This window comes from Panthera pardus, unplaced genomic scaffold (genome assembly GCF_024362965.1).
Source record: "Panthera pardus isolate Hobbes unplaced genomic scaffold, ASM2436296v1 HiC_scaffold_12, whole genome shotgun sequence".
Taxonomy (NCBI): Eukaryota; Metazoa; Chordata; class Mammalia; order Carnivora; family Felidae; genus Panthera; species Panthera pardus.
The window spans coordinates 68,570,468-68,585,029 of NW_026526677.1; the positions used below are offsets into that span (position 1 = coordinate 68,570,468).

The 14,562-nt window shown below is 44.0% G+C and overlaps 1 protein-coding gene across 11 annotated transcripts in view; it reads right to left on the bottom strand.

Annotated features, from left to right (window-relative positions):
• The window catches only part of SYTL2 (synaptotagmin like 2), a 115,627-nt gene that overhangs the window by 62,151 nt on the left and 38,914 nt on the right, over positions 1 to 14,562 (bottom strand). For all 11 annotated transcript variants that reach the window (XM_053900147.1, XM_053900146.1, XM_019449983.2 and 8 more), the window contains exon 2: positions 3,236 to 3,738. In XM_053900147.1, the coding sequence (XP_053756122.1) occupies positions 3,236 to 3,348 (113 nt within the window). In that variant the 5' untranslated portion in view covers positions 3,349 to 3,738. The remainder of the gene's footprint in view (positions 1 to 3,235; positions 3,739 to 14,562) is intronic.

Genomic DNA, 14,562 nt, shown 5'->3' on the forward strand with positions numbered 1-14,562 from the left:
CCAACAATTTTGACCCCAATTGAACACGGATGCTTTATGAACATACTGAACTTCACTTCAAGCACTCCAGAGTATCTGATTATGGCTACAAATAATAATTCATAGATAGACAGTGCTTCACAAATTAACAAATGATTAACAAATGACAGTGCTTAACAAATTGCAAAGGGCAATAATACCAACATGGGATAGAGGGAATAGCACTGGACCAAAAGCTTTTCTTACCATAGCTTTGGCAATGACTAGCTGTGTGACCCTGGGCAAGTCACTTCCCCTCTCTGGGCTTTACCTTCTTTGTCTGTAAAGTAACCAATATGGACCAAAAAAGCCCCTTTTCAGAGCTGTCAGGCTATATGGAAGGCTGACAGAAGAGTCAAAGACAAACAGCTGGAGAATAGCAAAGGGGCTGAAAAGCAAAAGCCCATGGAATAGCATTTTCAGAGACCAGAGATCTAGTTCCACCAGCCCAGAAGCAGAACAGCCTCAGACCAATACCCACAAGTCCCTTTACCTCTAAATCAAAGAAGGGGCCACAGCATGATTCTCTTTACATGAAGCAGGCCAGGCCATGGGCTGGGCCTCTTTCAGTGTCTTCAGACTATTGGCCTCATGCTCACCTGCCACCCCCTGCCCCCCACCCCCACCCGGCTGTAAACCATCACTCCTCCCCAGGAGCAGAGTCCTAGAGCTATCTGTGGCCAAGTAAACATCAGGTGCTTGATGTCTAACTCAAAACTCCCCCAGAATGGTGGTGGTATACACGGCCTGACTGACACTTGATTTTTTGCCACCCCAAGACTTCTTCCTATCAGTTTACAAAAGTGGCAGCTGCTGGGGCACCCTCAGAAATGGCGAATGGGAGGGGCATCTGCAAACTCACCACTACCAAGGGACTCATTGCATTGTTGCTGCAGCTGTAGACTGGCTGGTACCAGAGGATATGCTCATACCCCTTACCAAGCCCAGCTCCAGACAGAACTTTGCATGTTTTGAGGATTTTTCCATCAGCCACTGCAGATGTCTATGAAACACCTCCACTCCACTCACACAGAAACACACAACTATGCAGAAGACTCAGCAGCCTGCAATCCCAGGGGCCAAGAACATTTAGAGTCAAAGGTGTTCAGCGATCTGGTTTTCACAGTCCCCATATCCTGACGTAGGAAGAGGGGCCCAGTGCAGCCTTTGCTCCAGTGCTTTCTTTCCAAGTCTCTCTGTCTTGTCTTCTGAGAGGATAAAGGAATTCCCACTATGCTTTAAGAATCAGCTAATATTGGTGCCTCGGATTCTGTGTCTCCCTCTCTCTCTACCCCTCCCCTGCTCATGCACTGCCTCTGTCTCAAAAATAAACAAACATTTCAAAAAATATTTTAAAAAGAATCAGCTAATATTGGGGTACCTGGGTGGCTCAGTCGGTTAAGCGTCTGACTTTGGCTCAGGTCATGATCTCATGGTTCGTGAGTTCAAGCCCTGCATCGGGCTCTGGGCTGACAGCTCAGAGCCTAGAGCCTGCTTCAGATTTGGTGTCTCCCTCTCTCTCTGCCCCTCCCCTGCTCGCTCGCTCACTCTCTCCCTCTCTGTCTCTCAAAAATAGATAAGGATTTAAAAAAAAAAAAACAGAATCAACTAATATTTTCTCTGTGCTGCCCTCACTCCTTATTTTCAAAATGGGTTTAACAGTCCTACCTTGCCAAATCTCAGGGTTGTTGTGAAGAAACATAGGATACCATTCATGAAGGGGCTTTATAAACTGTAATGCGTAAAGGATCAGTGCTACCAAAAGGCTCTGAGGGCAGATTGGTGTAAATCCCCTGCCCGCACCCCCCATAAAATGCTCACAGCACCTCACTTGCTGAGAATGGAGAAAAGCGCCCCTTCCAGGTGCACAGAGCACTACAGGTGACTTGCGGGGAGGCACATGCCAGGTAAAGAACCCCATTCTCACACTCCAGTATCTGTTACCATCATAGCTCTGTGCCCTTCCTACCTCAAGGCAAAACAGCTGCCCTCTTAACCACAGCCAGGTGCCAGGATGGCCTGTCTGCAATTGTCTTCTCAGGGAGGGGAGGAGGAGTTAGTGCATGAGTACCTAAAGACCAGAACGTGACTCTCAATCCTGACACCTATGGGTTGTATGAGCTTGAGCAAGTCACCCGACCCGTGCCAACTTCCTCACACATCAAGTAGGCATAGTTGTATCCCACCGTGACCCACTGCCAACTGCAAAAGAATGTTTGGGCTCAGAAAAATGCCCTTTGCAATCTGTTCATCACTGTCATTTGTGGGTCATTTGTTTGTGAAGCACTGTCTGTCTGTGAGATATTACTATGAGTAGCCATAATCAGATACTCTGGAGTGCTTGTAGTGAATTTCAGCATGTTCACAAAGCATACACATTCAGTTAGGGTCAAAATATCATTCAAATAAATCCATTATTCATGATCCTGTGTCCCAGGAAATAAGAACATGGCTTATGCTCCTTTTGGGTAACTCCTGGGACAGTGATTATGCAGTTAATGCTATTAACTTACACTCGGGAAGCCTTTCCCTGTCTTCAAAGCCCAAGGTTACACAGGTGACAGATGGCTTGTGCTGGGCTCAAGCCCACATCTTTGACATCCTGGTCTCATGCTCCATCTACCCCGCAGGTGAGTGGAAAGCAGTAGGAATGGTTACGTGGAACATTTGGGTTCCTTTCAGCAAGAATAGTGTGTCAAAGTTGCCATTCCTTCTTGTGAGACACAAATGAAAAACTGGCTCAGTGAGAGCCAATTTCAACTGCTGCTGAAACCAATTCAAACATTTCTGAAGGTATGCAGAAATGTGAGCTACTTCTCAATTTATTTTCTTTTAAAAATCTTAGGAATTAAAAAAAATTCTAATTTTGTCCATGATTCCTTTTTTTTTAAAAAAGTGGCTATAAATATGCACACATTCAAATATACAGATGCAGATGTATGTATGTGTTTGTATATACTCCATTTTAAATTCAATATTTAATAAATTAAAGGGGTTTAGTTTATTAAGACTATTTCTGGCAAAAGTCCTAAGGAATTAGGAATTAAGAGACACTAAGAAGGAAAAAAGTCCCATCCTGGAAGTAAACCTAAAATTGGAACCTGTAAGTTCAGGCTCCAAGTCAGAACTACCACTTATGCCTGAGAAAAAGAGGTGTCCCATCTTCTGACAGACTGTGCCTCCTTCCCCCATGCCCGAGGACCCCCTGGCCTCTTACCTGACTCTCTCCTCTTCCACTCTCTTCAGAGCAGCGTCCCGCTGCAGAACCTTCATGATGGCTTCTTGCTCCTCCTCGGTCAGGAAGCTCAAGTCAATCATTTTGAGATGCATACACAAAGATAATAGCAACAAATCCGGCTTACAATTCTCAAAGCAAAACAACTATGACTGTAGTTCAAATGATTAAAAGACGCAAAAATTAAGTGAAATAATATCTTGTTCAGTTCTGCAACAAAAGTCTTGTGTTGGCTCAGCTAAAGTTTTAGGTGACTGATTGCAAAATCCTCTGCACCCTCTTCAGCGAGGAAGTGGTGGCCTGTGGGACAAGGTGGAGAAGAGGCTCTCAGAAGGATGATGAATTCCTTGCCAGACAGGTCACTTGTTCCTACGGTGGCATTCCTACTCACACTCACACTCTGGACCAGTTTTAGACACAACTGATTCTCCTTCCGTCCAGATCATCGACTTGAGGAGAGGCAGCAAGATCCGAGCATCACCTACCTGGGGAATCATGAGACAGTAAACACCAGACAGTGAGAGGCAGTTCCTACAAGCATTGCTCATTATTACAAGATTTAAAACATGCCTGGGGAAAGAAAATGACCATGTGAGATGGTCTCTGAGATCAGGGAAACCAGTTCTGCCAGCTTCCTGAGCAAATGGGTCATGAAACATGCTTCAACTCAATTCCAGACTGCCAAGATGGAGAGCACACAAAATGCCGATCGACATTTGACAACCGACTGAGCAAAGGAATGGTTGCCAAAAGGAGCTGGTTCTCTCTCTACAAACTCATGGGATGCTAGGCTAAAAAGTCACGCTCAAGGTCCATAAGACCAGGAAGACGTGATCAGCTGTCAAGTGATTATGGATAAGAAACTAGACGTAAAAATTCACAAATGCTCACATCTTCATGAGTAGGAATGTTGCACCAGAATATATCTGTGCTCTGTACTGACAGGTAGTGAGCTAGTATCAGGTTAAGATACTTCACGCAAGAGTGGAAATTGTTATTCTTCACCCAGTCCCACCTCTAACTTTGCTGAGTCTAGAGCAACTCACCAAGCTTGTCTCTCTTCATTTCTGAGGAGAAAGTACATGTGATGTGTGTGTACATAAACTGGGGAAAGGGAGATGCAGAATTTCAACCTCCACCCCCCCATCCAAAATGAGAATTTTAAGTAGGACTCTGGGTAAGAATCCTATTTTCTTTGAGGCAATTCAAACCCATGTGCAATGGGAAGGTGACACGAAGAATTCCATAGCTGTCTGGGATTTCAGAAGCCACCTACTTCAGGATTGGGGCCCTTTAACAAACACCGTGCTATACATACGGTAGACACTGAAAACCAGGTGTTCAGTAAGTTTTAAAGCAGTCTCACTGAAGAATAAAATACAGTGTGTACACGGCTGAGTACTTTTTATGAGTAAGTTCTTTGCTTTGGCAAAATAGAACTGCTGAGAAGCGCCCCTTCTGCCACTTTAGCAAGCGAGCTCTCACTCGGCGACTCAGATTTCTTCTCATCTGCGCTGACTTGCCCATAGGACAGCCCTCAGAGGTTGTAAAGACTAAGTGAAACGTGAACAGAAAACAGCACATATCTTGCATCCTCTACCAAAAATAGCTACTGAAAATACATTCTAGCTTCCTTTCTGAGTTCACACTTTTGTTCTATCCCTCTGAATAAGAGTGTCCTTGATTATATAGTTTCCTTTTCTCTTTTGTATTATGTTTCCTTCCCAACTTCCCCATGAGGTGTGGACTTCATGGACACATACTCTGATGACCTTTGTTTTAAATTCCTGTAGCTCTCTTCATATTGCCCACAGTGACTACTCAAAAATAAACATTAAGACACTACTTTCTTCTCTCTTTTTAAAATTTGCACTCATTTGTACAGGTTAGAGCCTACTTGTTCATCTTGGAGACTACTCATCCTTCAGGGTGAAAGTTACCAGTTCCAGGAAGCCTTCCCTAATTTCCATAGCTAGAGTTAAAAGTAGACTCACTTATGGCTCCTAACTCTTCACTCCCTCCCTGAAATAGCCATGCAACCATGTTGCCATTAGAGTAAGCAGAGTATTCATCCCTACCTTCCTATTGTTGGGCTTGACCTGTGACTTTGGTCCATGGAATGTTACAAATGACATACAAGCCTGACTGTAGATGCTCATGTGGTTTGGCTTGGCTTCTTACAGTCCTGCCATGGGCTACAAGAAGAGCTGCCACAGGTAAGCTACTGCCCTTTCAGTCTGGGTCCCAGAAAAGGAGGTATTGGGACAAACTAGAACCTGACCCACCTGAAGTAAGGCCACCCCAGCTGACCTGGCGATATGGGAAGAAATAAATATTTGTTGTTGGAAGCCACTCAAGTGTGGCGTTGTTCTAGAACACTTCTGTAGCTTTCTAACACTTTCTAACTAATACAAAACTTTCTTCTCCATATATACACTTTCACTGTTGTAACTATGTGTCTTCCTTCAGTCGTTCCCATTTGACTGTGAGTCTCTGAATGTGAATAAGTAAATGAATGAACCTAATCCAAAAAATACAAGTTTGCCATGGGATGGCTATCCTTTCACGCAGAATAGCTTCTTTCATGCATAGGAACTTCCTTAGATCTCACAGGCTAGCAAGGAAATGAATTTAGGCCACATTCTGAGAACCATGAACACTGCCATATGGTTCGATGAGAGACTGTTTTTAAATCAATAAGTGGGGGACAGGAAGAGGACAAAGGAGAAAAACAACTCAGGTTGTCCAGCAGTGGTAACTGGCAGCGTTGCTAAAGGAGGAAATGCTGGTTTCCACACCTTCATGTACAAGCTAACCAGTGCTTCTATGTAAGAGCTTCTAAGGGTTAAAGGTTTTTCCTAAGAATGGGCTGTTAGTGAGACAAAGAGCAAAGTCTTCATTTCACAGACAAAGGAGTGAAGGGCTGGAACCTTCGACTCCTAACTGGGTAAGACGGCATTAAAGCTCTTGGATGGCAATCAAGACTCTTCAATGCCAGGTGCTTTCTCAATTCCCAGTATTCTGGATGGTCTCTACCATGGGAGCTAATCAAGCATTTAATTCATTCATTCAACAAACACTTATTGAGAGCCTATTATGTGTCTGGCACTAAATAGAGCAATAAACAAAAGAGACAAAAACTTCGTGTCCCATGGACTTACATGGCACTTAGAGGAGACAACGATAAAACGAAAAAGGCCTAGATAATTAAATTATGTAACAAGGTGATAGCAGAGAAGGGAAGGGGGGAGCTGGAGTTTTAAAGACAGTGATTAAGGTTGGTCTTGCTGAGAAGATGGCATCTGAACAAAAACTTGACAGAGGCGAGGAAACAAGCCACGCTGGTAGCAGAGGCTCCTGAGGTGGGAGTGTGTCTGGAGTGTTCAGAGAACAAGGAAGCTGGTGCCAGGACACCAGAGTGTGCCAAGAGGAGGACAGGATGGGGAAGGTCAGAAAGGAAATATATCGGACTGTATTCGGCTTTGCATTAGCACTGTATGACTTCTGGCTTTCACTCTGAGATGGAGCAGCACTGAGGAAAGGCAGAAAGAAGGAGAAGCAAGTATTTACGGGGTACCCGTAAACACCTGGCACTTGACATATATCATCTCATTGGATCCCCACAAAGATCTGAGGCTGGTGGTTTGTGATCTGTGTGTTTAGATGAGGAGAGTAAGGCTCAGAGAGGTGTTGGCCACCAAGCCTGTGTGTTGTGGGGCTGGTAGCTGTCAACAGCTTTGTCAGATTAAGCTGCCCCGATACTGAACTCTCCCTTAATTCTCCCAGCCACAGATTCTTCAAACTGGGAAGCAGAACAAAACTCTTCTGTCTGAATGTGGACTCTCATTCTCTGCTTAAGCATAAAAAAAATCACTGGCCCTCAGCTGGCAGTCAGCAATGGGGGCAACTTCAGTGCAATGGGGGCAAATTGGGAGGGATGAAATCCAACAACAGGGATTCCCTATGTGTTCACACATAGTAGCTCCCAGGGTGAGGCATAAAGTCTTCCTTAGCTTCGGCCTCCCTCCCACCCACCCTCGTCATTCTGCCGAGTGACTTTTCTAAGTCACATGTGACTAAGCCATATGGCCAGGTTTAAAACCCTTCACAACTTCCCATTGCCCCTGGGCTAATGCTCAAACTCCCCACTGTGGCCTGTGGGCCCCACATGAACTAGCACCAGCTTTCTTCCTTAGGCTATTGCCACACAACTTTTGCCCCCTTTGAATATGCTGTTCCTTCCTCCTGGAATACCTTTCCTGAGCTAATACATTTGCGTCTCAAGTTAGATGTCACTTATTGCACAGAAGCCTTCCCTAACCTCTCAAGGCCAGGTTAGGCATCCCTCTTGTGGGCTACAATAGCACCTGACTTCCTGAGTCAGGATATCTATCACACCATCTGGAATCCCTATCCGCTCATGTTTTTCCTCCACTAGTTTATGAGTAAGGCCTGGGCATCTGAGTGCTTTGTGTCCCTAGCACCTGCCACTGTTCCTTGCATCCACAAGGCACTCACATACTCAACACATGAATACAAATGGAAGAGGACTGAGCTGCCCCCTTCTTCCTTGACATGAAGCTGGCTCTAGGGCCATATTGAAAAACCAGTCCATATTATTCACAGCTTTCAAGCTCTAGGTCTTTCACATGACTGTGTGGTTTAAATAAATTACATGACTTCCCCAGGTCTCAGTTTTCTCATCTATGTGATGGGCATATTTATTCTTACTTTCCCTTTCTTATGGAGATTACTGTGAAGCTCTCATAAAAATGCAGGACACCATTGAGAACAAATAAGGAGTGAGCAAGAGTAAGAGCAGCAGCAAAAAATAAATAAATAAATATATAAACATTAAAAGAAAAAAAAAAGAGCAGCAACATGAAAGGGAAATTTACAGGCTCCAAATGCAGACTGGGCTTAATTCAAGTTTTTCATGTGTCAGCCCTGTTATGCCACATCTACAAAAGCCACTACTCCTTGTCAAGTGTCCAAGGTTAAGCTAGAGAGGGAAACCAAGACCCCAAACAGTTGGTTCTTACTGGTAATCACAGCAAGAAGAAGAGTTAGACTTATAGCCCTAATCCCAATCATTCTGCCCGACCAAACCCAGGTTAAAGCCTGATTATCAACGGCATTTGTTCTCCAACCGCACTCTGCTGCAAAGGCAGACACATACACCATCTCTTCCTTCCCCAGATGACTGTTGTTGCACCAAAGCCTGCAGACCCCAAGGAAGGGGAGGAAACCTCAAGTAAGTAGTGACTCTCACATGATGAGGTTTTCAGATGAGAAGCAAATTGTTCTGACAGTCCTGTGACATCAAGAATGAAGACTTGAAAGAAAAATTTGGGAGGCAGAAGGAGAGTAGGAATCAATACGGTGGGGTTAGGAAAAATAGCGCTGGACAGCCCTGATCAATTAAGGGACTCACCCCCAGCAGTGACAAACCATTATACATAAAACCAAATGTTTTGTAAACTTCCTAGATCATAGTGGCATCAAGGAATAAATGGAATAATCCACAGATGGTTCAGAAGATGCCTAGGAATGAACAAGTGAAGTGGGACAATTAGAGAACACCTGATCACCTCCCACCCACTGCAACAATCTCCCCCCTGCATACCAAACTGGTGTCATCAGACCTGCAGGCCACCCCACCAGGGCACCACGCATGCCCAAAGCCCTAATTCCCCTACGGGGTTGCTCCACTTTTCAGGCTTAGTTTGAACTATGGTTGAACTTGCCCCTAATTTTTACCCTTTGCCTCCAATTTCCCCTGGCCCCCTCAGCTCACTCTCCCTTTCACACAGCAATTTATATATTTTTAAGTTTATTTATTTATTTTGAGAGAGAGAAAGGGAGCAGGTAAGCAGGGGAGGGATAGAGGTAGAGAGGGAGAGAGGGAGGGAGGGAGGGAGGGAGGGAGAGAGGGAGGGAGAGAAAGGGAGAGAGAATCCCAAGCAGGCACAGAGCCTGACACGAGGCTCGAACTCAGGAACTGTGAGATCATCACTTGAGCAAAAGTCGGATGCCTAACCGACTGAGCCACTCAGGCACACTTCAACTCAAATTTTTTGAGTAGTAACCTTGAACCAGTCATAAGACAATGAATTATGCTTTCCCCTCAAGAAGTCAAATTTAGGCAACATATTAAGTTGAGTAATTTGCGTCTTTTCAATAGAGTGATAAAAGCCCTGACCACGCAGAAACAAGAAAATATTCATGTAGCATTGTTTCTGGACAGTGCTGTGGACAAAATTTGCTTTTCATATAAACACATCTCTATGTAAGTCTATAACAAAACATTCTGATTGAGTTTAAACACATAAAGGTAGGTTCTTTTAGTAAGTTTCTGGTTCCTGGGATCTCCACCATCCTAAGAGGCTCATGGCCATGTTATAAACACTACCTGTTGACACAGGTGCCTTTTTCCCTCTACCCTGTGCTTGTGCTCCTTTCCATGTCTGTCCATAAAACAGATCCAAAGGGCCCAATCATTTTCCTATTCCTATGAGTTGTGCATAGAGGAACATGTCCTGCTTTGAGGGTCAATGCACATTGCTCATAGGGACAAAGAAGGAAACAGAATGTACAGAAGGAGGAATGCATAGTAAAACCAAATGGGACTGGGAATCAGGAAACCTGGGGTCTAGTTTCAGCTTTGTCCCTGACTAGCTATGTGATATCTCTGAAAATAAGGGGGGTGGTGACATAGAGAAAGATGAAAAACAGTGGCTTTAGAATCTTCCAGGCCTGGGTTCAAATCACCTTCTGGTTGAGTGACTATAGACAAATTATTTAACTCCTTGAGCAAAATGTTATCTGCACAATGCAGAAAATACCTGCCTTGCTAGGTGGGCAGAGAGATCCAGTGGGATCATGTAGGTAAAGCAAGATCATGAAAAGCTTAGACAACATCATGTGAGGAACAGTCGAGAAGGAAGGAAGCCCATCTTCCCCTCAACAAAGGAGACTCAGGGAGAAACATGTTTTCCTTTTAAGTTGCTGTTTGAGGGGCACCTGGGTGGCTCAGTTGGTTGAGTGTCTGACTCTTGATTTCAGCTCAGGTCACGATCTCATGGTGGTGGGATCGAGACCCAAGCCAGACTCCATACTGAGCGTGAAGCCTGCTTGGGATATTTATTCTCTCTCTGTCTCTCTCTCGCTCCTCCTCCCCTACTTACACACATGTGAGCTTTCTCTCTTTCTCAAAAATGAACACTTTTTAAAAATATGAGTTGAATGAATAAATAAAATTAATAAATGACATGACCCTATAAATAAGTGAACAAAAAAAGGATAAAGATGGAATAAGAAAGAATATGTTAGTTTGTTATCTAATCATAGGTTTATTTTTTCTTAGAGGAACAACTGAAAAATTAAAACTAACAAGCACCTTCAAGACACAAAACTTTCACCTTCATGAGGATTATTCCAAAGGTAGAAGCCATTTTGCTACTCCATTCTCCTCCTCCAGTCCCAGGCTCATGTGACTGACAGCTCATATTTCCCATGACTAATGTGGTGACCTCAAATTAAGAATGAAGGAGATAGGGGCGCCTGGGTGGCTCAGTCGGTTAAGCACCTGACTTCGGCTCAGGTTATAATCTTGTGGTTCATGAGTTTGAGCCCACCATCGGGCTCTGTGCTGACAGCTCAGAGCCTGGAGCCTGCTTTGGATCCTGTGTTTCCCTCTCTCTCTGCCCCCACCCCTCACTCGTGCTCTGTCCTCTTTCTAAAATAAATAAACATTTTAAAAAAATTTTTTTAAAAAGAATGAAGGAGATAGAAGGAAAGACTTCTTATATGTGACATTCCCCCTACCCTTTAATCTCACGTTCAGACCTAATGATAATGTGCCATTCCTAGGCAAGTTTGGACTTATGGTACCCATAGGAACAAAATATTTTCATCCAGCCCCAATTGAGGACAAGATCCTGGGCTATGTGAGGAAGGCAATATCACACACAACTAACCTTCAGGCAAGTACTATGTGAAGAATGAATAAAGGAGGCACAAACCAAGTATGGGGGTCCCAGGGATTTAGGAAGCAAATAACATGAGGTGAACCTTGAAGGCTGAATTAGAGATGGGAACAGGAATTCTGGGCCAGTGTACTGAGCTGTGAAACCATGAAGGGATTCAAAAAGAAGGCTGGTAACCAGAGTATAGGGTACGAATGGGGAAACAGTACCCAGGGTCAGACCACACAGGGCCTGAAATGCCAAAGAAGGGAAATTTGAAACTGAATTTTTCACATTTTCCAGTCTTGATAAATGTGCCAGAACCACTCTTTTAATCTGTATTTTCTTGGCATATCAGGATTCCAAAAGATGAAAACAGTGAAGAAAGAAAGGAGCTGGGGAAATGGGGAGCTGAAATTCATTTTAAATTTTATGCTTGGGCCAAAAACTGAAATATTAAAAAAAAAGGATGACAATCAACAAAAGGGATGATTTGCCATTGACAATGTATCAACAAGGAGCTTTAAGACACAGTAGAACAAGTTTCACTTGACATTGCACAGACCATGGGTTTTTGTTGACTACCCAGCTTGGAAAGCACCAGGACCCTTGTCTAAGTTCAAAATGCCAGAGAGAAACTTCCTTTCCCTTTGTAATGGCAGTATCCACCACAGGCCAGATAACAGTTTAGGAAGAGGAATCTGTATGTTCCAAAAGTTCTATAGTACACTCAGTCCCTGCCCTCTGAGAGTTTATATTCTGGAAAGGAGGACAGATGTTGAACAAGTCCAACAATTCCTACAAAGCAGAAGAGCAGGATGCTTTAAAACTCTTAACCAGGGCACTTATTAAGGAAGAAATACAATCTCTGTCAACTTTAAGCTCTATAGTCACAACTAAATTGGGAGTTCTATCATTTTAATTAAATTCATCATTGCTTATATCTAAAATTTTTTTAATGTTTATTTATTTTTGACAGAGAGAGACAGAGCATGAGCAGGGGAAGGGCAGAGAGAGAGGGAGACACAGAATCCAAAGCAGGCCCCAGGCTCTGAGCTGTCAGCACAGAGCCCGACACAGGGCTCAAACCCACACACCACGAGATCATGACCCGAGCCGAAGTCAGACGCTCAACCAACTGAGCCACCCAGGCGCCCCATCATTGCTTGTATCTAAACGTGGCTGCTGAGTAGCAGATTCCCAGACTTTGCTCAAGACCTACTGAATCAAAATTTTCAGGGCTGGGGCCCAGGAATCTGCATTTTCTAAAATGTTTCCACATGATGCCAGATGTTTGGCCAGGTCTGGGAATCACAGCTATGAAGGATTCCCGATGGATTAGAAACAGATGGTGACTGGTTAAAGAGCAAAGCGATTAGTCAAAGTTAAACATGTTCATATGTACATCAATTGTTTTCCAGCTGTAACAAAAGCAAGTCCAACAAAGGGAGTAATAGCGGAATCATAGTCATAACTAGTTTTTTGTGCAGATGAGGAAGCTGAGATGCAACTGACTAAGGTCACCTAGAACAACTGCCTAAGGACACACAGCTCCCTACTGTGAGAGCTGGGTTGCCCAGAAGAGGCCTTCTTTATCTTCCAGGACATGTGCATCTTCAACCTAAATAAGAATTTCCAAATGAACTACTACGTGGATTGAACTGCATTTCAGAACACCCCTGAAGCCAGCACATTGACAACAGCAGGCATTACAGGTGAGTTCTAGATTTAATTCTTTTCTAGGTTTCAAATTCAGAGGAAGGGAGTGCAGCAACCAGGTGATTTATTAACCAGCTGGAATTAAACCAGGATCCTAAAGTTAACTGAACTGTAGCAAATCACCAACTCAGACTTTAAAAAGACTACATAAAGCCCCACTTTTGTACAATCATGTACATTCCTCCTTGGGAATGAGGGACCCTTTCCAACCATACTACTCAGGGGTTTCCAAACCTGGCTGCACATCAGCATCGACCTGAAAAGCTTTAAAAAAAATATTAGCCATGTCCAGGTCTCTTCCTCCTCCAACCTCCGTAACACTGATGTAACTTGTCCGGGGTCAGACCCTGGCTGCCCAGGTGATTGTAATGTGCAGCCAGTGATGAGACCCTTGAACTAACTGGTCCTCTTTTCTCTCTGGCCCCTGCTCAAATCTAAGACCTCAGGGTGAGGCAAGCAAGATGCCCAAGGCACAAAATTCAAGGAGGCAAGGTTGTGTGAGCACAGCACTCTGCCCCTGAAGCCCCCCAACAGTGAGGCCTCCTTATCAGTGAGGCACCTAGGGCACAAAATGTAAGAAGACCCTCATTTTCACTCAGGGTGCCACAAATCCAGTGTCAGTACTTACATAACCTTGTGTCCATAGATTCTGTGCCCTGGGGGCCTCATCTCCCTCACCCCAGTCCCAGAATCTGTCCAAATCCCTCTGCTCAGGCCATTAATTATCCCATCAAAGATACATAAAGTTCCCACTATGTGCAAAGTCTTCCTTGCTCCTTTCCATCTCTATAGAGACACTCATTTTAAAACTGATACAGGTGAATAATGCCTACAACATCCATTTACTAGGGTGTTGTGATGGAATGGAAAACACTGGTTTGTGCATCAAAAAATGACTGGAAGGGTATTGATCTTTATTCATTCCTTGGAAGCTCCCTGAGGATTCTGTATATTGTTCGACCCATACCATGCGGGCAGCAAGACGAACCTTCCAGGGTCACTGTGAGGATGTCATTAGACTGTAAGTTAAGTGGTCTGGGACACAGTAAGTGATCCATAAATACCTGTTGGCAATAAATCTCCACATTTTACCAACTCAATCACCTTTCCATGCTACCTTGAGGTCAGAGTGTTATCGCTGCTGTTTTTCTCTTTTCCTCATTAGACTGTCGCCCATATTCTGACCTCCCACCCCATTTTAAGGAGTCAAATTCTTGGTTTCCACAAGCCATACCCCCCTGGACTTTGAGTAGATAAAAAAAATCTTCTAAATTTGGTATGGGGGTTTGGCAATAGAGAAAGAAGGTGGGAGGATCTCATTTTCAAATTACCAAAAATTCTTCTAAATCTTCTCATCTTAGGCCTGGACTTCAGCTTTGAAAAATCAAAAGTCAGGAGTCTGATATCTTGGTCTCTGGGTCTACACCAACATCCCTCATCTAATTCTGCTTCCTCTGATGGTGGGCAAAGAGGTGCTTAGGCATCCTTGGGCCTCAGCACCTAGCATGGTGCCTGGCACACAACAGGTGCCTCATTTATTGAATAAAGGAAAGAAAAAAAAGGGATTAGAAGGAAAAATCAAGACAGCAGCATAGTGAAAAAGCCTAGAAAAGTCACAAGAGT